The 26443-nt window shown below is 55.8% G+C and overlaps 1 protein-coding gene across 10 annotated transcripts in view; it reads left to right on the plus strand.

Moving 5' to 3' along the window:
- The window catches only part of zgc:92275 (uncharacterized protein LOC436885 homolog), a 137756-nt gene extending 112733 nt beyond the window's left edge, over positions 1-25023 (plus strand). For 2 of the 10 annotated variants that reach the window (XM_038782450.1, XM_038782459.1), the window contains 4 exons: positions 21961-23689; positions 23800-24093; positions 24302-24546; positions 24598-25023. In XM_038782450.1, the coding sequence (XP_038638378.1) occupies positions 21961-22122 (162 nt within the window). In that variant the 3' untranslated portion in view covers positions 22123-23689; positions 23800-24093; positions 24302-24546; positions 24598-25023. Of the gene's footprint in view, positions 1-21960; positions 23690-23750; positions 24094-24154; positions 24249-24301; positions 24559-24597 lie in introns of those variants that run through there. The other 8 variants (XM_038782451.1, XM_038782455.1, XM_038782453.1 and 5 more) reach the window with 8 other exon arrangements.
- The last annotated feature ends 1420 nt before the right edge of the window (positions 25024-26443 follow it).

The raw sequence follows: 26443 nt of genomic DNA on the forward strand, positions 1-26443 counted from the left end.
GGGTGGGGGGGGGTGGGAGCGGATGGCTACATGGGTGGTGTCAGACAGACCCGCTGTGAAGTGGGGGGGGGGGGAAGCGGGATGGCTACATGGTGTGGTGTGCAGACAGGCCCACCGTGAAGTGGGGGGTGGGGGGTGGGGGGGAGAGGATGGCTACATGGTGTGGTGTTGCAGGCAGGCCCACTGTGAAGTGGGGGGGGGGGAGCGGATGGCTACATGGGTGGTGTTGCAGACAGGCCCACTGTGAAGTGGGGGGTGGGGGGTGGGGGGGGGAGCGGATGGCTACATGGTTGTGGTGTTGCAGACAGGCCCACTGTGAAGTGGGGGGTGGGGGGGTGGGGGGGAGCGATGGCTACATGGTGTGGTGTTGCAGGACAGGCCCGCTGTGAAGTGGGGGGGGGAGGTGGGATGCGGATGGCTACATGGTGTGGTGTTGCAGACAGGCCCACTGTGAAGTGGGGGGGGGGAGCGGATGGCTACATGGTGTGGTGTTGCAGTCATGCCCACTGTGAAGTGGGGGGGGAGGGGGTGGGGGGGGAGCGGATGGCTACATGGTGTGGTGTTGCAGACAGGCCCAGTGTGAAGTGGGGGGGGGGGGGGAGCGGATGGCTACATGGTGTGGTGTTGCAGACAGGCCCAGTGTGAAGTGGGGGGGGGGGAGCGGATGGCTACATGGTGTGGTGTTACAGACAGGCCCACTGTGAAGTGGGGGGGGGGGGAGCGGATGGCTACTGGTGTGGTGTTGCAGACAGGCCCAGTGTGAAGTGGGGGGGGGGGGGGGGGGGAGCGGATGGCTACATGGTGTGGTGTTGCAGACAGGCCCAGTGTGAAGTGGGGGGGGGGGGGGGAGCGGATGGCTACATGGTGTGGTGTTGCAGGCAGGTCCACTGTGAAGTGGGGGGGGGGAGTGGATGGCTACATGATGTGGTGTTGCAGGCAGGCCCACTGTGAAGTGGGGGGGGGAGCGGATGGCTACATGATGTGGTGTTGCAGGCAGGTCCACTGTGAAGTGGGGGGGGGGAGTGGATGGCTACATGATGTGGTGTTGCAGGCAGGCCCACTGTGAAGTGGGGGGGGGAGCGGATGGCTACATGGTGTGGTGTTGCAGACAGGCCCACTGTGAAGTGGGGGGGGAGCGGATGGCTACATGGTGTGGTGTTGCAGACAGGCCCACTGTGAAGTGGGGGGGGGAGCGGATGGCTACATGGTGTGGTGTTGCAGTCATGCCCACTGTGAAGTGGGGGGGGGGAGCGGATGGCTACATGGTGTGGTGTTGCAGACAGGCCCACTGTGAAGTGGGGGGGGGGGGAGAGGATGGCTACATGGTGTGGTGTTGCAGTCATGCCCACTGTGAAGTGGGGGGGAGGGGGTGGGGGGGGGGAGCGGATGGCTACATGGTGTGGTGTTGCAGACAGGCCCACTGTGAAGTGGGGGGTGGGGGGTGGGGGGAGCGGATGGCTACATGGTGTGGTGTTGCAGACAGGCCCACTGTGAAGTGGGGGGTGGGGGGGGGGTGGGGGGGAGCGGATGGCTACATGGTGTGGTGTTGCAGACAGGCCCAGTGTGAAGTGGGGGGGGGGAGCGGATGGCTACATGGTGTGGTGTTACAGACAGGCCCACTGTGAAGCGGGGAGGGGGAGCGGATGGCTACATGATGTGGTGTTGCAGACAGGCCCACTGTGAAGTGGGGGGGGGAGTGGATGGCTACATGATGTGGTGTTGCAGACAGGCCCACTGTGAAGTGGGGGGGGGGAGGAGTGGATGGCTACATGGTGTGGTGTTGCAGACAGGCCCACTGTGAAGTGGGGGGGGGAGCGGATGGCTACATGGTGTGGTGTTGCAGACAGGCCCACTGTGAAGTGGGGGGGGGGGAGCGGATGGCTACATGGTGTGGTGTTGCAGACAGGCCCACTGTGAAGTGGGGGGGGAGGAGTGGATGGCTACATGATGTGGTGTTGCAGACAGGCCCACTGTGAAGTCGGGGGGGGGGGAGCGGATGGCTACATGGTGTGGTGTTGCAGGCAGGTCCACTGTGAAGTGGGGGGGGGAGTGGATGGCTACATGATGTGGTGTTGCAGGCAGGCCCACTGTGAAGTGGGGGGGGGGGGGAAGCGGATGGCTACATGGTGTGGTGTTGCAGACAGGCCCACTGTGAAGTGGGGGGGGAGCGGATGGCTACATGGTGTGGTGTTGCAGGCAGGCCCACTGTGAAGTGGGGGTGGGGGGTGGGGGGTGGAGCGGATGGCTACATGGTGTGGTGTTGCAGACAGGCCCACTGTGAAGTGGGGGGGGGGAGCGGATGGCTACATGGTGTGGTGTTGCAGGCAGGCCCACTGTGAAGTGGGGGTGGGGGGGTGGGGGGTGGAACGGATGGCTACATGGTGTGGTGTTGCAGACAGGCCCACTGTGAAGTGGGGGGGGGGAGCGGATGGCTACATGGTGTGGTGTTGCAGGCAGGCCCACTGTGAAGTGGGGGTGGGGGGTGGGGGGTGGAGCGGATGGCTACATGGTGTGGTGTTGCAGACAGGCCCACTGTGAAGTGGGGGGGGGAGCGGATGGCTACATGGTGTGGTGTTGCAGACAGGCCCACTGTGAAGTGGGGGGGGGAGCGGATGGCTACATGGTGTGGTGTTGCAGACTGGCCCACTGTGAAGGGTAATGTGACAGAGGCTTCACATGCATAAGGTGCAATATTTTTAAGAGTGAACATTGTACTGTGACCGATTTCCAATCCCGCGAGCTACAGATGGTGACCCCCCCCCCCCCCCCCCACTCAGTGATCCTCACTCTCCTTGATCTCTCATGATCTACTGCTACATCTAGGTGTGTCCCCAGGATGCACATCAGTGGTGGAGGCAGCCTACTGCTTCCCGTGCCTTGTGCCCTTTGATACCCTTGGCAGACGTCCTCTCGTGGGTCTGGAGCCGGGTGCCCCGTGACCTACCGGTGTCATTAGTGTCACCGTGCCACCCTGCTGCCCTTGCGATGCGCTGGTGTCGAGCGGGGGATTCGGGAGGACGGGAGACCACCATTGTCTCCTTGGTGGAAGGCCCTCGGTGCTTTCTCCTCCCTGTCAGTGCCCTTGGGGCCCTGGGGAGGGAGTAATCTCTAGAGGCCACTGAGTTATCTAGCCTTGCCAGTCCTGGCTGCTCCCCATTGTCTTACACCAGTCAATGCCCTCAGCGATGGTTATCTGTGACTAGGCGACGCTCTGGAGTGCCTCAGCAATGTCCACCTGCGCCTGAGACATGTCCCTCATTGATTGGGACATGATGTCGCGGCCCTCAGCCATGGTCCATTGTCGGAGTGTTTCCAAGGCAAGAGTATTGAGCCAGCTTTTACGTGGGATAATTCCCTTTTAGTTATGGCTCAGCTTAACACATAGCTCAGGAGACACACATCAACCTGGTTAAGACGGCTTTATTATTCCAAGCTTGATTCACATACATATGAGAGAGATCTGGATAAATGCCAAGATCAATCTGGCTAACACTGATAACAACACACCAATTATAGCATTTTCCAAAAATCAATACCCCACCCCAGTTGGACTTGTTCCAATCCTTGCACCTGTCACTTCTATGTTAGCCAGTAAAATTTACTTGAAGCAAAATGATGACTTATGATTTAACCCCATCCTGTCACCTGTTGTTTACAAGGATCTTGTGTCCATTCTAAAGTTTTTCTTCTGACATTCTAATCCTACGTATGGCAGTGAGTTCCTGTCCACCTCGATGTTCATCCAGGGGCAGGATGCCAAAGGCTTTCTCTTCACATCCTGGATTGTATAGGATGGGATACAGGGGGCACTGATTAAAAACTGTTCACTGAGTTGACTGCGTAACCTGCTGACCACACAATCCCATTTGTCTCAAAAACATGGGCAAGTTAGCTAGCTTAAATCCCATCATACATTGTGGCCACTGCTTGTAGCAAGCGTTTACATGATTATCACTGCCTATGTCTTACAAATACAGGTTTAATGGTCAATAATGATTACCAGGCATACATTCAATGGTTAATCTCAATCTTTAATAAACTAATTTATGTAGAACTATTCTAGTGTTGTCCTTGCTACTCAGTTTTAAGAGGTCTCATCTCTGGACACCCCCTTCAGTTATCACAGACTGAACCACGCCTCGGACACCACCACATAAGATACGGACATTGTGCCCCAGGTTTTCCACTGTTATCACCAACCTAAAGTGTTGGCCTCAGTGCCAAACATGGCCAGCAGCATCTCCTGCAAGCAAAGCCTCTTGAGACTCCTCCAGGTGGCTATGCAGTCATTGGAATGTATCTGACATCCTCTCCTGAATATCCTATCATCTGCATCAGCTCAGGGAGAACATTGTCCAGAGGCTCAGCATCTGGCGGGGAACCAGCTGTGTCCTGGGATCCAGCAGACCTCCGACTGCTGACTCGCTTGGATGTTCCTGCCTCCGGTGCATCAGCAACTGCATGATGGGCATCAGATTGTGCCCCTGAAGCCTGTCCACTAATGTCACCAAGTGAGGTGTATGTCTCTGCGCTGGTGGAAGGTGGGAGTGAGAGCTGTGACGGTGGGAAGGTGGGAGTGAGAGCTGGGAAGGTGGGAGTGAGAGCTGTGACGGTGGGAGGGTGGGAGTGAGAGCTGTGACGGTGGGAAGGTGGAGTGAGAGCTGTCGGTGGGAAGGTGGGAGTGAGAGCTGTGACGGTGGAAGGTGGGAGTGAGAGCTGTGACGGTGGGAAGGTGGGAGGAGAGCTGTGACGGTGGGAAGGTGGGAGTGAGAGCTGTGACGGTGGGAGTGAGAGCTTGACGTGGGACGGTGGGAGTGAGAGCTGTGAAGGTGGGAAGGTGGGAGTGAGAGCTGTGACGGTGAAGGTGGTGAGTGAGAGCTGGAAGGTGGGAGTGAGATCTGTGACGGTGGGAAGGTGGGAGTGAGAGCTGTGACTGTGGGAAGGTGGGAGTGAGAGCTGGGAAGGGGAGTGAGATCTGTGACGGTGGGAAGGTGGGATGAGAGCTGTGACGGTGGGAAGGTGGGAGTGAGAGCTGGGAAGGTGGGAGTGAGAGTTGTGACGGTGGGAAGGTGGGAGTGAGAGCTGGGAAGGTGGGAGTGAGAGCTGGGAAGGTGGGAGTGAGAGCTGTGATGGTGGGAAGGTTGGAGGAGTGAGAGCTGTGAAGGTGGGAAGGTGGGAGTGAGAGCTGTGACGGTGGGAAGGTGGGAGTGAGAGCTGGGAAGGTGGGAGTGAGAGCTGTGACGGTGGGAAGGTGGGAGTGAGAGCTGTGACGGTGGGAAGGTGGGAGTGAGAGCTGTGACGGTGGGAAGGTGGGAGTGAGAGCTGTGACGGTGGGAAGGTGGGAGTGAGAGCTGTGACGGTGGGAAGGTGGGAGTGAGAGCTGTGACGGTGGGAAGGTGGGGTGAGAGCTGGGACGGTGGGAAGGTGGGAGTGAGAGCTGTGACGGTGGGAAGGTGGGAGTGAGAGCTGTGACGCTGGGAAGGTGGGAGTGAGAGCTGTGACGGTGGGAAGGTGGGAGTGAGAACTGTGACGGTGGGAAGGTGGGAGTGAGAGCTGTGACGGTGGGAAGGTGGGAGTGAGAGCTGTGACGGTGGGAAGGTGGGAGTGAGAGCTGTGACGGTTGGAAGGTGGGAGTGAGAGCTGTGACGGTGGGAAGGTGGGAGTGAGAGCTGTGACGGTGGGAAGGTGGGAGTGAGAGCTGTGACGGTGGGAAGGTGGGAGTGAGATCTGTGACGGTGGGAAGGTGGGAGTGAGAGCTGTGACGGTGGGAAGGTGGGAGTGAGAGCTGTGACGGTGGGAAGGTGGGAGTGAGATCTGTGACGGTGGGAAGGTGGGAGTGAGAGCTGTGACGGTGTGAAGGTGGGAGTGAGAGCTGGGAAGGTGGGAAGGTGGGAGTGAGAGCTGTGACGGTGGGAGTGAGAGCTGGGAAGGTGGGAGTGAGAGCTGTGACGGTGGTAAGGTGGGAGTGAGAGCTGGGAAGGTGGGAGTGAGAGCTGTGACGGTGGGAAGGTGGGAGTGAGAGCTGGGAAGGTGGGAGTGAGAGCTGTGACGGTGGGAGGGTGGGAGTGAGAGCTGTGACGGTGGGAAGGTGGGAGTGAGAGCTGTGACGGTGGGAAGGTGGGAGTGAGAGCTGTGACGGTGGGAAGGTGGGAGTGAGAGCTGTGACGGTGGGAAGGTGGGAGTGAGAGCTGTGACGGTGGGAAGGTGGGAGTGAGAGCTGTGACGGTGGGAGTGAGAGCTGTGACGGTGGGAAGGTGGGAGTGAGAGCTGTGAAGGTGGGAAGGTGGGAGTGAGAGCTGTGACGGTGGGAAGGTGGGAGTGAGAGCTGGGAAGGTGGGAGTGAGATCTGTGACGGTGGGAAGGTGGGAGTGAGAGCTGTGACGGTGGGAAGGTGGGAGTGAGAGCTGGGAAGGTGGGAGTGAGATCTGTGACGGTGGGAAGGTGGGAGTGAGAGCTGTGACGGTGGGAAGGTGGGAGTGAGAGCTGGGAAGGTGGGAGTGAGAGTTGTGACGGTGGGAAGGTGGGAGTGAGAGCTGGGAAGGTGGGAGTGAGAGCTGGGAAGGTGGGAGTGAGAGCTGTGATGGTGGGAAGGTTGGAGGAGTGAGAGCTGTGAAGGTGGGAAGGTGGGAGTGAGAGCTGTGACGGTGGGAAGGTGGGAGTGAGAGCTGGGAAGGTGGGAGTGAGAGCTGGGAAGGTGGGAGTGAGAGCTGTGACGGTGGGAAGGTGGGAGTGAGAGCTGTGACGGTGGGAAGGTGGGAGTGAGAGCTGTGACGGTGGGAAGGTGGGAGTGAGAGCTGTGACGGTGGGAAGGTGGGAGTGAGAGCTGTGACAGTGGGAAGGTGGGAGTGAGAGCTGTGACGGTGGGAAGGTGGGAGTGAGAGCTGTGACGGTGGGAAGGTGGGAGTGATAGCTGTGACGGTGGGAAGGTGGGAGTGAGAGCTGTGACGGTGGGAAGGTGGGAGTGAGAGCTGTGACGGTGGGAAGGTGGGGAGTGAGAGCTGTGTGGGTGGGAAGGTGGGAGTGAGAGCTGTGACGGTGGGAAGGTGGGAGTGAGAGCTGGGAAGGTGGGAGTGAGAGCTGTGACGGTGGGAAGGTGGGAGTGAGAGCTGTGACGGTGGGAAGGTGGGAGTGAGAGCTGGGAAGGTGGGAGTGAGAGCTGTGACGGTGGGAATGTGGGAGTGAGAGCTGTGACGGTGGGAATGTGGGAGTGAGAGCTGTGACGGTGGGAAGGTGGGAATGAGAGCTGTGACGGTGGGAAGGTGGGAGTGAGAACTGGGAAGGTGGGAGTGAGAGCTGTGACGGTGGGAAGGTGGGAGTGAGAGCTGTGACGGTGGGAAGGTGGGAGTGAGAGCTGTGACGCTGGGAAGGTGGGAGTGAGAGCTGGGAAGGTGGGAGTGAGAGCTGTGACGGTGGGAAGGTGGGAGTGAGAGCTGTGACGGTGGGAAGGTGGGAGTGAGAGCTGGTAAGGTGGGAGTGAGAGCTGGGAAGGTGGGAGTGAGAGCTGTGACGGTGGGAATGTGGGAGTGAGAGCTGTGACGGTGGGAAGGTGGGAGTGAGAGCTGTGACGGTGGGAAGGTGGGAGTGAGAGCTGTGACGGTTGGAAGGTGGGAGTGAGAGCTGTGACGGTGGGAAGGTGGGAGTGAGAGCTGTGACGGTGGGAAGGTGGGAGTGAGAGCTGTGACGGTGGGAAGGTGGGAGTGAGATCTGTGACGGTGGGAAGGTGGGAGTGAGAGCTGTGACGGTGGGAAGGTGGGAGTGAGAGCTGTGACGGTGGGAAGGTGGGAGTGAGATCTGTGACGGTGGGAAGGTGGGAGTGAGAGCTGTGACGGTGTGAAGGTGGGAGTGAGAGCTGGGAAGGTGGGAAGGTGGGAGTGAGAGCTGTGACGGTGGGAGTGAGAGCTGGGAAGGTGGGAGTGAGAGCTGTGACGGTGGTAAGGTGGGAGTGAGAGCTGGGAAGGTGGGAGTGAGAGCTGTGACGGTGGGAAGGTGGGAGTGAGAGCTGGGAAGGTGGGAGTAAGAGCTGTGACGGTGGGAGGGTGGGAGTGAGAGCTGTGACGGTGGGAAGGTGGGAGTGAGAGCTGTGACGGTGGGAAGGTGGGAGTGAGAGCTGTGACGGTGGGAAGGTGGGAGTGAGAGCTGTGACGGTGGGAAGGTGGGAGTGAGAGCTGTGACGGTGGGAAGGTGGGAGTGAGAGCTGTGACGGTGGGAGTGAGAGCTGTGACGGTGGGAAGGTGGGAGTGAGAGCTGTGAAGGTGGGAAGGTGGGAGTGAGAGCTGTGACGGTGGGAAGGTGGGAGTGAGAGCTGGGAAGGTGGGAGTGAGATCTGTGACGGTGGGAAGGTGGGAGTGAGAGCTGTGACGGTGGGAAGGTGGGAGTGAGAGCTGGGAAGGTGGGAGTGAGATCTGTGACGGTGGGAAGGTGGGAGTGAGAGCTGTGACGGTGGGAAGGTGGGAGTGAGAGCTGGGAAGGTGGGAGTGAGAGCTGTGACGGTGGGAAGGTGGGAGTGAGAGCTGGGAAGGTGGGAGTGAGAGCTGGGAAGGTGGGAGTGAGAGCTGTGATGGTGGGAAGGTTGGAGGAGTGAGAGCTGTGAAGGTGGGAAGGTGGGAGTGAGAGCTGTGACGGTGGGAAGGTGGGAGTGAGAGCTGGGAAGGTGGGAGTGAGAGCTGTGACGGTGGGAAGGTGGGAGTGAGAGCTGTGACGGTGGGAAGGTGGGAGTGAGAGCTGTGACGGTGGGAAGGTGGGAGTGAGAGCTGTGACAGTGGGGAAGGTGGGAGTGAGAGCTGTGACGGTGGGAAGGTGGGAGTGAGAGCTGTGACGGTGGGAAGGTGGGAGGGAGAGCTGTGACGGTGGGAAGGTGGGAGTGAGAGCTGTGACGGTGGGAAGGTGGGAGTGAGAGCTGTGACGGTGGGAAGGTGGGAGTTAGAGCTGTGTGGGTGGGAAGGTGGGAGTGAGAGCTGTGACGGTGGGAAGGTGGGAGTGAGAGCTGGGAAGGTGGGAGTGAGAGCTGTGACGGTGGGAAGGTGGGAGTGAGAGCTGGGAAGGTGGGAGTGAGAGCTGTGACGGTGGGAAGGTGGGAGTGAGAGCTGTGACGGTGGGAAGGTGGGAGTGAGAGCTGGGAAGGTGGGAGTGAGAGCTGTGACGGTGGGAATGTGGGAGTGAGAGCTGTGACGGTGGGAAGGTGGGAGTGAGAGCTGTGACGGTGGGAAGGTGGGAATGAGAGCTGTGACGGTGGGAAGGTGGGAGTGAGAACTGGGAAGGTGGGAGTGAGAGCTGTGACGGTGGGAAGGTGGGAGTGAGAGCTGTGACGGTGGGAAGGTGGGAGTGAGAGCTGTGACGCTGGGAAGGTGGGAGTGAGAGCTGGGAAGGTGGGAGTGAGAGCTGTGACGGTGGGAAGGTGGGAGTGAGAGCTGTGACGGTGGGAAGGTGGGAGTGAGAGCTGGTAAGGTGGGAGTGAGAGCTGGGAAGGTGGGAGTGAGAGCTGTGACGGTGGGAATGTGGGAGTGAGAGCTGTGACGGTGGGAAGGTGGGAGTGAGAGCTGTGACGGTGGGAAGGTGGGAGTGAGAGCTGTGACGCTGGGAAGGTGGGAGTGAGAGCTGGGAAGGTGGGAGTGAGAGCTGTGAGGGTTGGAAGGTGGGAGTGAGAGCTGTGACGGTGGGAAGGTGGGAGTGAGAGCTGTGACGGTGGGAAGGTGGGAGTGAGAGCTGTGACGCTGGGAAGGTGGGAGTGAGAGCTGGAAGGTGGGAGTGAGAGCTGTGACGGTGGGAAGGTGGGAGTGAGATCTGTGACGGTGGGAAGGTGGGAGTGAGAGCTGTGACGGTGGAAAGGTGGGAGTGAGAGCTGTGACGATGGGAAGGTGGGAGTGAGAGCTGTGACGGTGGGAAGGTGGGAGTGAGAGCTGTGACGGTGGAAGGTGGGAGTGAGAGCTGTGACGGTGGGAAGGTGGGAGTGAGAGCTGTGACGGTGGGAAGGTGGGAGTGAGAGCTGGGAAGGTGGGAAGGTGGGAGTGAGAGCTGTGACGGTGGGAAGGTGGGAGTGAGAGCTGTGACGCTGGGAAGGTGGGAGTGAGAGCTGTGACGGTGGGAAGGTGGGAGTGAGAACTGTGACGGTGGGAAGGTGGGAGTGAGAGCTGTGACGGTGGGAAGGTGGGAGTGAGAGCTGTGACGGTGGGAAGGTGGGAGTGAGAGCTGTGACGGTTGGAAGGTGGGAGTGAGAGCTGTGACGGTGGGAAGGTGGGAGTGAGAGCTGTGACGGTGGGAAGGCGGGAGTGAGAGCTGTGACGGTGGGAAGGTGGGAGTGAGAGCTGTGACGGTGGGAAGGTGGCAGTGAGAGCTGTGTGGGTGGGAAGGTGGGAGTGAGAGCTGTGACGGTGGGAAGGTGGGAGTGAGAGCTGGGAAGGTGGGAGTGAGAGCTGTGACGGTGGGAAGGTGGGAGTGAGAGCTGGGAAGGTGGGAGTGAGAGCTGTGACGGTGGGAAGGTGGGAGTGAGAGCTGTGACGGTGGGAAGGTGGGGAGTGAGAGCTGGGAAGGTGGGAGTGAGAGCTGTGAAGGTGGGAATGTGGGAGTGAGAGCTGTGACGGTGGGAAGGTGGGAGTGAGAGCTGTGACGGTGGGAAGGTGGGAATGAGAGCTGTGACGGTGGGAAGGTGGGAGTGAGAGCTGGGAAGGTGAGAGTGAGAGCTGTGACGGTGGGAAGGTGGGAGTGAGAGCTGTGACGGTGGGAAGGTGGGAGTGAGAGCTGTGACGCTGGGAAGGTGGGAGTGAGAGCTGGGAAGGTGGGAGTGAGAGCTGTGACAGTGGGAAGGTGGGAGTGAGAGCTGTGACGGTGGAAGGTGGGAGTGAGAGCTGGGAAGGTGGGAGTGAGAGCTGGGAAGGTGGGAGTGAGAGCTGTGACGGTGGGAATGTGGGAGTGAGAGCTGTGACGGTGGGAAGGTGGGAGTGAGAGCTGTGACGGTGGGAAGGTGGGAGTGAGAGCTGTGACGCTGGGAAGGTGGGAGTGAGAGCTGTGACGGTGGGAAGGTGGGAGTGAGAGCTGTGACGGTGGGAAGGTGGGAGTGAGAGCTGTGACGGTGGGAAGGTGGGAGTGAGAACTGTGACGGTGGGAAGGTGGGAGTGAGAGCTGTGACGGTGGGAAGGTGGGAGTGAGAGCTGTGACGGTGGGAAGGTGGGAGTGAGAGCTGTGACGGTGGGAAGGTGGGAGTGAGAGCTGGGAAGGTGGGAAGGTGGGAGTGAGAGCTGTGACGGTGGGAAGGTGGGAGTGAGAGCTGTGACGCTGGGAAGGTGGGAGTGAGAGCTGTGACGGTGGGAAGGTGGGAGTGAGAACTGTGACGGTGGGAAGGTGGGAGTGAGAGCTGTGACGGTGGGAAGGTGGGAGTGAGAGCTGTGACGGTGGGAAGGTGGGAGTGAGAGCTGTGACGGTTGGAAGGTGGGAGTGAGAGCTGTGACGGTGGGAAGGTGGGAGTGAGAGCTGTGACGGTGGGAAGGTGGGAGTGAGAGCTGTGACGGTGGGAAGGTGGGAGTGAGATCTGTGACGGTGGGAAGGTGGTGAGTGAGAGCTGTGACGGTTGGAAGGTGGGAGTGAGAGCTGTGACGGTGGGAAGGTGGGAGTGAGAGCTGGGAATGTGGGAAGGTGGGAGTGAGAGCTGTGAAGGTGATGTCCCCCAAGCTCTTCATTGAGGTGGTCTCTTGGGTGGCAAGGGGGGGAATGAATCCGGATGACCCTCCCTAATTAGATGGACATCCATGATAGATTGGACATGTGGTCAGTGAGAGGGAAGTATCACTGTCTGACACAAACTACTCACTTGAGTCAGGTCGTCTGGGTGAAGGGACAGTGAACCCTCACGTCTACGGCATTGGCCAACCTCGCTGTTGGTGACTGCACTCTCCTCAGTCAACCCCGGGAGCTCCAGGGCCCATTCCTCATAGGGGTGAGGACTCGAATCCCTGGGACTCCACCCCTGTGTCTTGGCCATTTCCCGTTATGGGCTATCATTTTCTGCGGGGCGAAAGAGAGGGCATTGTGAGGTGCATGCTCGATGGGTCGGGGGTTCTGAAGCAGGTGGCAAATGTGGGCAACGCACCTGGGCATGAAGGGGTTGTGCTGGTGGGTGCAAGGGGGTGCTGAGGAACAAGCATGATGATCGGATGTGGGGAGGGTGTGGGGTGTCAGCCAGTCATCTGTGGGGAGGGGAAGGGGGGGGGGGGGCAGTTTGAGAATTTGAGAGGTGGCAGGTGGAACTGATGCCAGGAGGGGGGTGGTAACTTACCCCTGCAGCCCACATTGACAGCCACAGCCTCTCAGGTGGCATTGCTGCTGGGCTCCCGGCCCCCTGGCGGAACAGGGCGGCCTGACTCTCATCCCCAGCATCACGAAGCCTGGCCAGGTCGGCGTCGCCTTGGCGAAGGAGTGGGTCTGAGCGGTGCGAAGCTCGTGTGTTGACTGGGAGTGAGTGGTGTTTCAAATCAAGCTGAGACGCGATTCTGGCAAATCAGACGGTGAGACAACCAGTAACGGTGAGAATCTCGTGGGGGCTCATTTTCGGCACTAAGTGCTGTTGAATACGAGCTGTGATCTCACAAACGTGGCTGAGCGCCCCGCCAAAAGTGCCCAAAATGACACTTAGAAATCTTTCCGTTGTATCACTCCCGTCATCTCCAAAAGCACAGAGTATTATTTAATAACCTTTGAGTTCCTCGCTTCCTTTGCTCGACTTAAAGGTACATGTCCATTAAATATCCATGGATCAAAAATGATGACGACAAAGTAAAATAAATGGAAAATAAGGGAATCCACAAGAATAACGCTTACACTGACTTAGGAAGAGTTCATTTGTACCCCGGCGAGGAACAAACCTGCTCTCGCTCGGAGGAATTTGGTGAATCTACATCCAACAAACAAGAAGTTGGCATGTTCCAGAAGTTTCCTGTTGTCTAAGAATAGAACCATCTCCTGACATAGAACTGAAATCTGGCCTTGCACAACTTCATATTGTCACCTCCTAGCCCTGCCGAATCTCTTTAACTGGAACACAGTCTTTTTTCAATTAATTGATGTGATGTGGTTGTTGTTGGCGAGGGATTCTTGCCCATCCCTGGTGGTGGTGAGTTGTCTTCAGTCACTGTGGTGTAGGTACACCCACAGTGTTGTTTGGGAGGGTGTTCCAGAATTTTGACCCAGCGACAGTGAAGGAACGACATTATGGGCAAAATTCTCCCCTACCCAGCGGGGCGGGGGGTCCTGGCGTAGCGGAGTGGCGCCAACCACTCCGGCGTCGGACTTCCCCAAAGGTGCGGAATTCTCCGCACCTTTAGGGGCTAAGCCCATGCCGGAGTGGCTCCCGCTACGCTGACTGGCGCCAACGGCCTTTGGCGCTACGCCGGCCTGCGTCGGGGCTGGCCAAAAGGCCTTTGCTGGCCGGCGTGAGTCCGCGCATGCGCCGGAGCGTCAGCGGCCGCTGATGTCACCACCAGCGCATGCGCGGTAGGGGGGGTCTCTTCCACCTCCGCCATGGGGGAGGCCGAGGCGGCGGCGGAAGAAAAAGAGTGCCCCCACTGCACTGGCCCGCCCGCTGATCGGTGGGCCCCGATCGCTGACCAGGCCACCGTGGGGGCACCCCCCGGGGTCCGATCGCCCCGTGCCCTCCCCCGGACCCCGGGGGCCCGCTCGCGCCGCCAATCCCGCCGGCACAGAGGTGGTTTAAACCACGTTGGCGGGATTGGCCTGTCAGCGGCGGGACTTCGGCCCATCGCAGGCCGGAGAATCGCTGCCGGGGGCAGGCCGATCGGCGCAGGGGCACGCCGATCGGTAGGGTGTGATTCCCGCTCCCGCCGATTCCCAGCTGGCGGAGAATTCCGGCCACTGCAGGGGCGGGATTTACGGCGGCCCCGGGCGATTCCCCGACCCTGCGGGGGGTTGGAGAATTCCGCTCTATATTTCCAAGTCAGAATGCTGAATGACATGGAGGGGAACAGGTTGAGTTCCTGCAGTGTATCTTACAGATGGTACGCATGGCTGCTACTGTGCGGTGGTGGTGGAGGGAGTTTGTGGAAGGGGTAACAATCTAAAAGGGCTACTTTGTCCTGGATGGTGTTGAGCTTCCTGAGTGTTTCTGGAGCTGCCGTCACCCAGGCAAGTGGAGAGTATTCCAATTCACGCCTGACTTGAGCCTTTAGATGGTGGACAGACTTTGGGGTTCAGGAGCTAAGTTACTCTCCACAGGGTTTCTAGCCTTTGACCTAGTCTTGTATCCACAATATTTCCCATCTTCCTATTACAAACATCAACCAAATGACCATTAAGCCTACACTTCTCTAAACGTAGAGTTCTAATTCTTTGAGCTAATTTTGATAATTAAGGTGTTGTATTACATGGAATTGGTCTAATAGTCCTTCACGGCATCTTCTCCTCAATATCACCCACCAAACGAGGAGGCCAAAACTGAGCCCTGACCAAGGTTCTGTACAAGGACAAAATAATATTCTCATCTTGTAATCAATTGCCCTAATGAACGTCCTCAAAAGTTTTAGTCACTCCAGTTATCGCTGCTTCACAGCATTGCTCACATCGCTTTTTTGATCTGGGCACGAGCACATCAAATCTCTCTTTCTAAACCACCTTTAATGCTTTTCCCTGAAGGGTTTGATAAATGTTGAGCATTCACATTGCCCGCGTTGTTACGACACCCTGGACTAGTGTGTGGTCAATTCCAGCACCACATGCCCAGAGTCACAACGCAAGTTAATTAACCAATAATTCTTATAGAAATACCCAAAGTCTTTGGCCCTTGGTTGCCCAATAATTATAGTCATCAGGTTTGTAAATGTAAACACATCTACTGTCCTATGCCCTGTCGATTTACACTGCATGAGTAATGTTTACTTTTCTGTTGGATTGCTATTTTCTTAAAAGCCCAAAAAAAGGTTTCTCCCTCCTCGTCATCGGATTTTGGGAGTTCCTGTATAAATGTAAACATTTGCACTGGGTTCCGTTCTAGGATTAAGCACCCCCTCCACTATTTTGGCAGTGCCCCATTTATTTCCAATGCATTAAGCTGGAAGGCTCTCTCTTCTGCTTTTTCCTCTCTCACTCTAATTCCAACCTCCTCAGTGTGGTAAACACCACTGGTAACACATTGCATGTATTACGGTACTGCCACTGTATTACAGGTACCACAGTAAATCCCAGCCTGCTGGCTCCTCCCAGCAGGCGGCGTATCAAAGTGTCTGCTCTCCTGCGCTGCTCCCATTCTGGTTCCAGCTGCAGGAGGCACAACATCTTGTGCAATAAAGCCTCGATTGTTTCACCATTCTCGTCTCGTGGTAATTGAACAAAGAACAAAGAACAAAGAAAATTACAGCACAGGAACAGGCCCTTCGGCCCTCCCAGCCTGCGCCGATCCAGATCCTTTATCTAAACCTGTCTCCAATTTTTCAAGATCTACTTCCCTCTGTTGGCGCCCCTTCATATACCTGTCTAGATGCCTCTTAAATGATGCTATCGTGCCCGCCTCAACCACCTCCGCTGGTAAAGCGTTCCAGGCACTCACCACCCTCTGCGTAAAAAACTTTCCATGCACATCTCCCTTAAACTTTCCCCCTCTTACCTTGAAATCGTGACTCCTTGTACCTGACACCCCCACTGTTGGAAAAAGCTTGTTGCTATCCACCCTGTCCACCTCTCATAATTTTGTAGACCTCAATCAGGTCCCCGCTCAACCTCTGTCTTTCCAACGAAAACAATCCTAATCTGCTCAACCTTTCTTCATAGCTAGCACCCTCCATACCAGGCAACATCCTGGTGAACCTCCTCTGCACCCTCTCCAAAGCATCCACATCCTTCTGGTAATGTGGCGACCAGAACTGCACGCAGTATTCCAAATGTGGCCTAACCAAAGTCCTATACAACTGTAACATGACCTGCCTACTCTTGTACTCAGTACCCCATCCAATGAAGGCAAGCATGCTGTATGCCTTCTTGACCACTCTATCAACCTGCGTTGCCACCTTCAGGGTACAATGGACCTGAACTCCCAGATCTCTCTGTACATCAATTTTCCCCAAGACCCTTCCATTGACCATATAGTCCGCTCTTGAATTTGATCTTCCAAAATGCATCACCTCGCATTTGCCTGGATTGAACTCCATCTGCCATTTCTCTGCCCAACTCTCCAATCTATCTATATTCTGTTGTATTCTCTGACAGTCCTCACTATCTGCAACTCCACCAATCTTAGTATCATCTGCAAACTTGCTAATCAGACCACCTATACCTTCCTCCAGGTCATTTATGTAGATCACAAACAGCAGTGGTCCGAGCACGGATCCCTGTGGAACACCACTAATCACCCTTCTTCATTTTGAGACACTCCCTTCCACCACTACTCTCTGTCTCCTGTTGCCCAGCCAGTTCTTTATCCATCTAGCTAGTACACCCTGAACCCCATACAACTTCACTTTTTCCATCGACCTGCCATGGGAAACCTTATCAAACGCCTTACTAAAGTCCATGTATATGACATCTACAGCCCTTCCCTCATCAATTAACTTTGTCACTTCCTCAAAGAATTCTATTAGGTTTGTAAGACATGGTACATCACTCAGTTCTATCTCCTTTTTTATTTGCTGCATCTCCAATTCATTTGTAACTGGATTTTAACCAATTCTATTGATTGTTGCCATGGCCCAGGCTTTGTTTCTGGCATTTCTTTCAAATTTAAATGTTGAGCAATCGCTTCAATTATCTCTCCATTCGTAGCTCTAAACAGTACCTCTATTTCTAATTCACCTACCAATTTGACCAGCTTATCTTTCCGATGCTCTTTTTGATAAACCAAAGATAAGTCTTTCACCTGAACGAAACCCTTAGCAGTTTCCAAAGTCATCATACCATATCACCACAAACCTAGGGCGGGATTTTCTGACCCCCCGCCAGGTCGGAGAACCCCCCGGGGGGGCGGGGGGGGGGGGGGGGCGTGGTGCATATCTCGCCCTGCTGCCCAGGGCCGGCTGCGTATTCTCCGGCGCCGTTTTCCGGGCTGGGGGTGGGATTCACGCCATGCCAGTTGGAGGCGGTTGGCAGCCCCCCCCCCCCCCCCCCGGCAATTCTCCAGGCCCCAATGGGCCGAGCGGCCATCCATTTTTGGCCAGTCCGCCAGCGTGGGTTACGCATGGTCCCACACCGTGGGACCTGGCAGGTAAGTCGGCAGGGGTGGTCCTCGGGGGGGGCGGGGCGCGGGGCGATCCGACCCGGGGGGGGGGGGCCTCATGGTGGCCTGGCCCGCGATTGGGGCCCACTGATCTGCGGGCAGGCCTTTGCCGTTGGCGCACTCCTTCCCTGTTGGGCTCCACCATGGCCAGCACGGAGAAGAGAATCTTCGCCCATGCGCCACAATACCCCGTCGGTCTGTGCATGCCAGTGGTTCCGCGCATGTGCGAGATCACGCCATCCCTTCGCCACCGGCTGGAGAGGCCCCAACCTCTCCGGCGTTCACTTAGCCCCCGAAAGATCGGAGAATTCCGCACTTTCGGGGGCTGCTGATGCCGGAGTGGTTGGCGCTGGTTCTCCCGCCGGCGTGGGGACTTAGTCCCCAGAAGGGAGAAGCCCGACCCTCGTGTCTCTTTTAATTTACACTGTAACCCAAATTTCACCATCGACCGCTCCAAAGCTCCCAGACGAGCCGCTGAATTATGTTACGACACTCTGGGCAAATGCGCAATGAATTCCAGCCCCACTCATCCTGGGATCGTAAACCAAGTGAATTAACCAATAATTCTGATAAAAGTCTTTGGCCCTTGGCGGCCCAATAATTACAATCACCGGGTTTGTAAGTTGAAACAAAATTACTGTTTATTTATCACACAAAAAAAAATTGAAAATCATTGGCCATGATAATTTGTCCCTTTGTGTCCAAAAGGTTTGGTGCACTTACTTGGTTATGGCGATAGGGTGGGGGCTGGGCCTTGGTAGGGTGCTCCTTCAGAGGGTCGGCGCAGACTTGATGGGCCGAACGGCCTCTTTCTGCACTGTAATTATTCTATTCTATCTATAAAGGCTGACATATTCCCAGAACCTAACAAGTTTTAAAATAAGTGGCTACAGAGATCTAATCTTTCAAAATTCTTTAGATTCTGGAAAGGACCCAGCGGATTGGAAAACAGCTAATGTAACACGTTTATTCATGAAAGGAGGGAGACAGGAAACTCCAGGGAAGTCTGTAAGGTAGCCTAAGAGTCATGGGGGAAATCACTAGAATCTATTATTGAGGGGGCTATACTTGGGGAAAATCATTAATGGGGTCAGGCAGAGTCAACATGGTTTTGTGAAAGGCAAATTATGTTTAACTCATTTATTGGGGTTCTTTGAGGAGGTAACAAGCAAGAAAGATAAAGAGGAACATGTAAATATGGTGACATGGATTTCCAAAAGGCATTAGATAAATTGACTTTGCAAAGGTTATTACACAAAATAGGAGTTCATGGTGTCGACTTCAACAGAGACTAGGCTACTGTTTTGATTTATTTGTAAGACTGTGCAGAAAGAATGATTTGTTCCAGGTGTGATTGCATGATCAAATATTGCTTTGGTATTGTCAAAACAAAACTTTATTATGAATATACTTTTAAACTTTTTAACTTCATACCTAAAAAGAACAGCTGGTTTAGCTCACTCAGCTGAATCGCTGGCTTTTAAAGCAGACCAAGCAGGCCAGCAGCGCGGTTCGATTCCCGTACCAGCCTCCCCGGACAGGTGCCGGAATGTGGCGACTAGGGGCTTTTCACAGTAACTTCATTGAAGCCTACACGTGACAATAAGCCATTTTCATTTCAATTACCTCCTAAACATTATTACTCAATTTCCCATTAAACAACAAGAAAAGAAACATACAGCTCTCAATCTATCTTAAAATCAGCAAGGCATTTAGTAACACTTTGTAAATCAGATGTGGCTCCTCTTAGAAACCCTTTCAGACTCGAGCTGAATATCTTCAAAATGCTGATTCACCTGGCGTGCTTCAGCTTCTTCTTTGTCCCCAGACAAAACGGCTCTGCTTTAAATATTATTATTCTTTTATAGCTATCTTACTGTGAGAGAATTGTGGACTCAGTGTCAGACAGGACAGACTTCAACTCCTCTCTTCAACGCTTTCTCCACAAACTGACTCTCTAAAACATTTTCAAAATGTGTCTCTGCATTCCTTGGCTCCATCCAGCAATTACATCATCCCCCCCAAGCTGAAAGACAAATTAATTCTACAGACTGAACGTACCTTAGCTCCCCAGGGACTTTCCCCTATCAAGCCAAAGTGCATTAGCCCAGACTGACATTCCTTTGGTCAATTTCACCTTCTGGCTCCTAGAAGCTGTCAGGCCTTTACAAAACAAAATCCTTTTTAAAAACATGACCACTGCAGTCAAACACACTACAACCATAGGCTTTTAACCCTTAAATTGTACCATATGGGCAGCACAGTAGCATAATGATTAGCACAATTGCTTCACAGCTCCAGGGTCCCAGGTTCGATTCCTGGCTTGGGTCACTGTCTGTGCGGAGTCTGCGTGGGTTTCCTCCGGGTGCTCCGGTTTCCTCCCACAGTCCAAAGACGTGCAGGTTAGGTGGATTGGCCATGCTAAATTGCCCATAGTATCCAAAATTGCCCTTAGTGTTGGGTGGGGTAACTGGGTTATGGGGATAGGGCGGAGGTGTGGGCTTGGATGGGGTGCTCTTTCCAAGGGTCGGTGCAGACTTGATGGGCCGAATGGCCTCCTTCTGCACTGTAAATTCTTTGAAACCATAAATTCTAATTCTAATTCTTTGAATATTTGGAAGCCAATACTCCTAAAATCCTCCATTCATCACAAATAATAAAGGACTGATTAGCTATAAAGAAACGGACAATAGGGATAAATGGATTTTTTTCATGTTGGCAAGATATAACTGGTGAAGTGGCACAGGAATCAGTGTTGGGTGCCCAACTATTTACCATCTGTATCAATGACTTGGATGAAGAGACTGAATGCACAGTAACTAAATTTGCCGATGACTCCATGATAGGTAGGAAAGTAAATTGTGAAGAGGAGATAAAGAGTCTGCAAAGAAATATAATTAGATGAAGTGAGTCGGCAAAGAAATAGGCAGATGGAGTCTAGCGGGGGTAAGTGTGAACATTTCCACTTTGGCAGGAAAAGTAATGAAATGAAATTTGCTTATTGTCACAAGTAGGCTTCAAATGAAGTTACTGTGAAAAGCCCCTAGTCACCACATTCCGCCGCCTGTTCGGGGAGACTGGTACGGGAATTGAACCCGCGCTGCTGGCCTGCCTTGGTCTGCTTTCAAAGCCAGCGATTTAGCCCTGTGCTAAATGAGCCCCGTATAGAAAAAAAAGGACATATTATTTTGAATAGAGAGAGATTGCAGAACTCTGAGGTGTCGAGGGATCTGGGTGTCCTGGTACATGAATCAGGAAAAGCTAGTTTGCAGGGTCAGCAAGTGATTAGGAAGGGAAATAGAACCTTGGTGTTTGTTGCAAAAGGAAATGGAATATAAAAATAGGGTAGTTTTGTTGCAGCTATCCAGAGGCCACATCTGGAGCAGTGTGTGCAGTTTTAGTCTCCTTATTTGAGAAGGGATATAAATGCATTAGAAGTATTTCAGAGAAGGTTCACTGAACTCATTCCTGGGACGAGGGGCTCAGCTTATGGAAGGAGGTTGAACAGGCTGGGTCTAAAGCCACTGGAGCGAGGCAGAATGTGAGATGATCTGATTGAAACATATCAGGTTCTGAGGGGACTAGACCCGGGGGGGGGAGGGGGGGGGGGTGGAAAGGTGGGAGGAGGTGCGGAGGGTGTTGGCTGGGGGCAGAGGGTGGGAGGGATGTTTTATCAGTGGGAGAGACCAGAACCCGGGGATACGGTTTAAAAATAAAGGGTCTCCTTTTGAAGATGAAGGTGAGGAGCGTTTTCTTTGCTCACTGTGCAATTCTCTTATCCAGTGGAGGCTGGGTCGTTGCATGTATTCAGGGCAAAGTTAGGTGATTTTAATCAACAAGGGAATCAGCAGTAAGAGGGGCCGGCAGGAAAATGGAGCTGAGACCACAATTCGATTGGCCATGATCCTATTAAATGATGGAGCAGGCGCGTGGGGTGAATGGCCTATTCCTGCTCCTCAGTCCCTTGTTATTGGAATTTCCAACCCACACCTCAAGGAACAGAGTATAGAATCCCTACAGTGCAGAATGAGACCATTCGGCCCATCAAGTCTGGACTGACCCTCTGGAAGACCACCCTACCCAGCTCACTCCCCCACCCTATCCCCGTACCCTCACCTAACCTGCACAGCCCTGGACACGAAGGGGCAATTTATCATGGCCAATTCCCCTAACCTGCACATCTTTGGACTGTGGGAGGAAACCGAGGCACCCGGAGGAAACCCACGCACACACGGGGAGAAAGTACAAACTCCACACAGTCAGCCGAGGCCAGAATCAAACCCCGGTCCCTGGCGCTGTGAGGCTGCAGTGCTAACCACTGTGCCACCGTGCCGCCCTTGGCAGTTGAAGGCACATCCACCAAACAAGTGAGGCCGGGGACTTGTAAAGGGCCAGAATTGGAGGAGCTCTGATTTCTCCGGGAATCGGAGGGCTGAAGGACGTCACCAAGATGGGGGAGGGATCTGGAAACCAGGATAATGATTGTGAATCAGAGTTGAGTGGGGGAGCTAATGCAGGTCAGAGAACATTGATGAACGAATGGAACCCGGTGAGAGTTGGGGAGCAGACGGCGCAGTTTGGGATATTGTGGAGGCTGAGAGGGAGGCTGGGCAGGCGTGTGTTTATATAGTCAAGCCAGCAAGTAAGAAACTAGCTGGTCAGTTTGTTTGTGATGATGCTGGCATGAAGATGACCTGCTGACTCTGCCAGACAGTGGCTGGTTTTGAAGTGCGAATGACGGATTCTTTCCCTTGCAGTTTGAGCGGGACGTGATGATTTGGAACAATAAGAAGTACATCTCCAAGCCGCTGCTGGTGAAGGAGGACTCTGCTATCGCCAGGCACCGCCGCTGGTACACTCAGTTCTACAGCCAGAACAGCCCCCGATTCACAGCGCAGCACGATAGTCTGGACTGGTAACCAGAGTTCAGGGTCCCACTGACCCCCCGCCGAGCTCGACAATCTGTGATTGACAATTCTCTGAGGGTCGATGGCAGCTGTGAGCGGAGGCCTTCAGGAGGGCGGCAAAATTACCTCAGAGCCTCCGTTTTAATCTGATCCGGTTGAGGTGATCTGAGGCTCCAAAGACTTGACTCCTCTTTGGTTATGAAGAAGAAATGGTTTTGTGTGTGTTTTACAACAGGTTTTATGTAATAATAATATTTTTAGCTGTTCGCTAACATGTACTGACAAAGTTAGAGCTATCGGTACTCGGCTTGGCTGAGTTCCTCCTGCTCGGGGTGAAGGGGGGCAGAGGAGGAACAATTGGTATTTGCCATCCCGTCTCGTGTGATGGTGCTTGGGGGGCCACTGGTGGTTGAAGGCTCTGGCTGAGAGCGCAGGTTACCTTGACGACACAAACTCCCTCTTCCCCCTCCCCACCCTGCTCAAAGCACTGAAAGACAGGTAGGAGCAGGCATGGCGGGTAGCCGAGGGGATTGGGGCTCTGTTCTTGCTGTGTAACGGGGAGGTGTGGAGACACGGGTCAAGGTGAGGTGGAAAGGCCGGCCCTGGCTGGTGCTGGTTAATGCTGTGCAGTCAGGGAGCCTGAGGGAGGCCCTGGCTGGTGCTGGTTAATGCTGTACAGTCAGGGAGGCTGAGGGAGGCTCTGGCCGGTGCTGGTTAATGCTGTGCAGTCAGGGAGCCTGAGGGAGGCCCTGGCCGGTGCTGGTTAATGCTGTGCAGTCAGGGAGCCTGAGGGAGGCCCTGGCCGGTGCTGGTTAATGCTGTGCAGTCAGGGAGCCTGAGGGAGGCTCTGGCCAGTGCTGGTTAATGCTGTACAGTCAGGGAGCCTGAGGGAGGCCCTGGCTGGTGCTGGTTAATGCTGTGCAGTCAGGGAGCCTGAGGGAGGCCCTGGCCGGTGCTGGTTAATGCTGTACAGTCAGGGAGCCTGAGGGAGGCCCTGGCTGGTGCTGGTTAATGCTGTGCAGTCAGGGAGCCTGAGGGAGGCCCTGGCTGGTGCTGGTTAATGCTGTGCAGTCAGGGAGCCTGAGGGAGGCCCTGGCCGGTGCTGGTTAATGCTGTGCAGTCAGGGAGCCTGAGGGAGGCCCTGGCCGGTGCTGGTTAATGCTGTACAGTCAGGGAGGCTGAGGGAGGCCCTGGCTGGTGCTGGTTAATGCTGTGCAGTCAGGGAGCCTGAGGGAGGCCCTGGCTGGTGCTGGTTAATACTGTACAGTCAGGGAACCTGAGGGAGGCTCTGGCCTGTGCTGGTTAATGCTGTGCAGTCAGGGAGGCTGAGGGAGGCCCTGGCCGGTGCTGGTTAATGCTGTACAGTCAGGGAGGCTGAGGGAGGCTCTGGCCGGTGCTGGTTAATGCTGTGCAGTCAGGGAGCCTGAGGGAGGCCCTGGCCGGTGCTGGTTAATGCTGTGCAGTCAGGGAGCCTGAGGGAGGTCCTGGCCGGTGCTGGTTAATGCTGTGCAGTCAGGGAGGCTGAGGGAGGCCCTGGCCGGTGCTGGTTAATGCTGTGCAGTCAGGGAGCCTGAGGGAGGTGGAAAAGCCGGCCCTGACCGGTGCTGGTTAATGCTGTGCAGTCAGGGAAGCTGAGGGAGGCTCTGGCCGGTGCTGGTTAATGCTGTGCAGTCAGGGAGCCTGAGGGAGGCCCTGGCCGGTGCTGGTTAATGCTGTGCCGTCAGGGAACCTGAGGGAGGCTCTGGCCGGTGCTGGTTAATGCTGTGCAGTCAGGGAGGCTGAGGGAGGCCCTGGACTGTGCTGGTTAATGCTGTGCAGTCAGGGAGGCTGAGGGAGGCTCTGGCCGGTGCTGGTTAATGCTGTGCAGTCAGGGAGGCTGAGGGAGTATCTGGCCGGTGCTGGTTAATGCTGTGCAGTCAGGGAGCCTGAGGGAGGCTCTGGCCGGTGCTGGTTAATGCTGTGCAGTCAGGGAGCCTGAGGGAGGTGGAAAAGCCGGCCCTGACCGGTGCTGGTTAATGCTGTGCAGTCAGGGAGCCTGAGGGAGGCCCTGGCCTGTGCTGGTTAATGCTGTGCAGTCAGGGAGGCTGAGGGAGGCCCTGGCTGGTGCTGGTTAATGCTGTACAGTCAGGGAACCTGAGGGAGGCTCTGGTCGGTGCTGGTTAATGCTGTGCAGTCAGGGAGCCTGAGGGAGGCTCTGGCCGGTGCTGGTTAATGCTGTACAGTCAGGGAGCCTGAGGGAGGCCCTGGCCGGTGCTGGTTAATGCTGTACAGTCAGGGTGCCTGAGGGAGGCCCTGGCCGGTGCTGGTTAATGCTGTGCAGTCAGGGAGCCTGAGGGAGGCTCTGGCCGGTGCTGGTTAATGCTGTGCAGTCAGGGAGGCTGAGGGAGGCCCTGGCCGGTGCTGGTTAATGCTGTGCAGTCAGGGAGCCTGAGGGAGGTGGAAAGGCCGGTGCTGGTTAATGCTGTGCAGTCAGGGAGCCTGAGGGAGGCCCTGGCCGGTGCTGGTTAATGCTGTGCCGTCAGGGAACCTGAGGGAGGCTCTGGCCGGTGCTGGTTAATGCTGTACAGTCAGGGAGCCTGAGGGAGGCTCTGGCCGGTGCTGGTTAATGCTGTGCAGTCAGGGAGCCTGAGGGAGGCTCTGGCCGGTGCTGGTTAATGCTGTACAGTCAGGGAGCCTGAGGGAGGCTCTGGCCGGTGCTTGTTAATGCTGTACAGTCAGGGAGCCTGAGGGAGGCCCTGGCTGGTGCTGGTTAATGCTGTGCAGTCAGGGAGCCTGAGGGAGGCCCTGGCCGGTGCTGGTTAATGCTGTACAGTCAGGGAGGCTGAGGGAGGTGGAGCTCGCAACACGCACCAATTGAAAATTGAAGAACACAAGACTTGAATAAGTGACCGCTTTAGACTGAATTATACCCCCCCCCCCCTCCCCAAGTCACACAGTCATTGAGGGGGGGGGGGGGGCAGTGCCACACAGTCAGCACGTGAGGGCACACAGTCAGTGTTGGGGGGTCACACAGTCAGTGTGGGGTGGGGCAGTGTCACACAGTCAGCACATGAGGTCACACAATCAGTGTGGGGGGGGGGGGGTTCACACAGTCAGTGTGGGGGGGTCACACAGTCAGTATGTGGGGGGGTCACACAGTCAGTATGTGGGGGGGTCACACAGTCAGTATGTGGGGGGGTCACACAGTCAGTATGTGGGGGGGTCACACAGTCAGTATGTGGGGGGGTCACACAGTCAGCATGTGAGGGAACACAGTCAGCGTGGAGGAGAAAATTCACACAGCACAATAGGGGGTGTTTGGGGGGTGGGGGTGTTCAGGAGGGTGGTTGGGGGCATGGTCAGAAGATGGTCATGGCACAGTACACAGTGAGGGGTGGGGATGATCGGGGAGGGCGGGTGGGCACGTTCACACAGTGAGGGAGGTGGTCTGGGGGGGTGGGAGTGATCGGGGGGTGGGCACAGTCACTCAGTGAGGGGGGTTTTGGAGGGTGGTGGTCAGGGGGGTGGGCACGTTCACACAGTGAGGGAGGTGGTCTGGGGGGGGGTGGGAGTGATCGGGGGGTGGGCACAGTCACTCAGTGAGGGGGTTTTGGAGGGGGGTGGTCGGGTGGGTGGGGGGCATGGTCAGATTCCCCCTGCAGCGATGCTGGTGCTGAATGTGGGTTGCTGTCACTGTTAATCAGTGGGAATGTCGGCGAGGAAGAGTTTTGTCTTCACACTGATGGGCAGCGGGGGGGGAGGGTGGGGGGGGGGGGGGGCGTGGTGGGGGGGAGACACTGTGTGTGTGTGTGTGCGCTGTGTGATTTTGGTGATCCGCTGGGCAGACTGTGCTGTGTCACCACCTCCCCTCGCCCCCACTGTAAATACTGTTCAGCTCTCTCGCCAATACTGATAGTCGTGAAATATTTTTGTAACTGTACAGTAAAAATGCTTTTGAATATAGATTTGAAATGAACTGTAATTTAAAATTGTGTGACTTGTGTCAATTTAGGAGGATCCAAGGATGTGAGTCGCTGCTCCTCTCTGGGCCTGTCGCCACCTGGTGGTTTCACTGTGATGGTGACCGGGCCTAGCTCTCTCCCGTCCCAATGTTACGTTAAACAAGTTTGGGTGACAGGACAGAGTGAAGACTTGGCATCCCCCACATCAGGTGGGTGGGTGGGGGGGGGGGGGGGGGGGTGTCACTGTTGACCAGAAACTCAACTGTACCAGTCATATCCAGACTTACTCCAGGAGCTGGGATGTGGCTCAACTTCTGCAAACTCAAAAATATCCTGTGGGTTAAGTCGTTCGAGGGCTGGGGCTGGGGGTGGTAGGGAAGGGGTGGAATCAA

This window comes from Scyliorhinus canicula, chromosome 21, assembly GCF_902713615.1.
Source record: "Scyliorhinus canicula chromosome 21, sScyCan1.1, whole genome shotgun sequence".
NCBI lineage: Eukaryota > Metazoa > Chordata > Chondrichthyes > Carcharhiniformes > Scyliorhinidae > Scyliorhinus > Scyliorhinus canicula.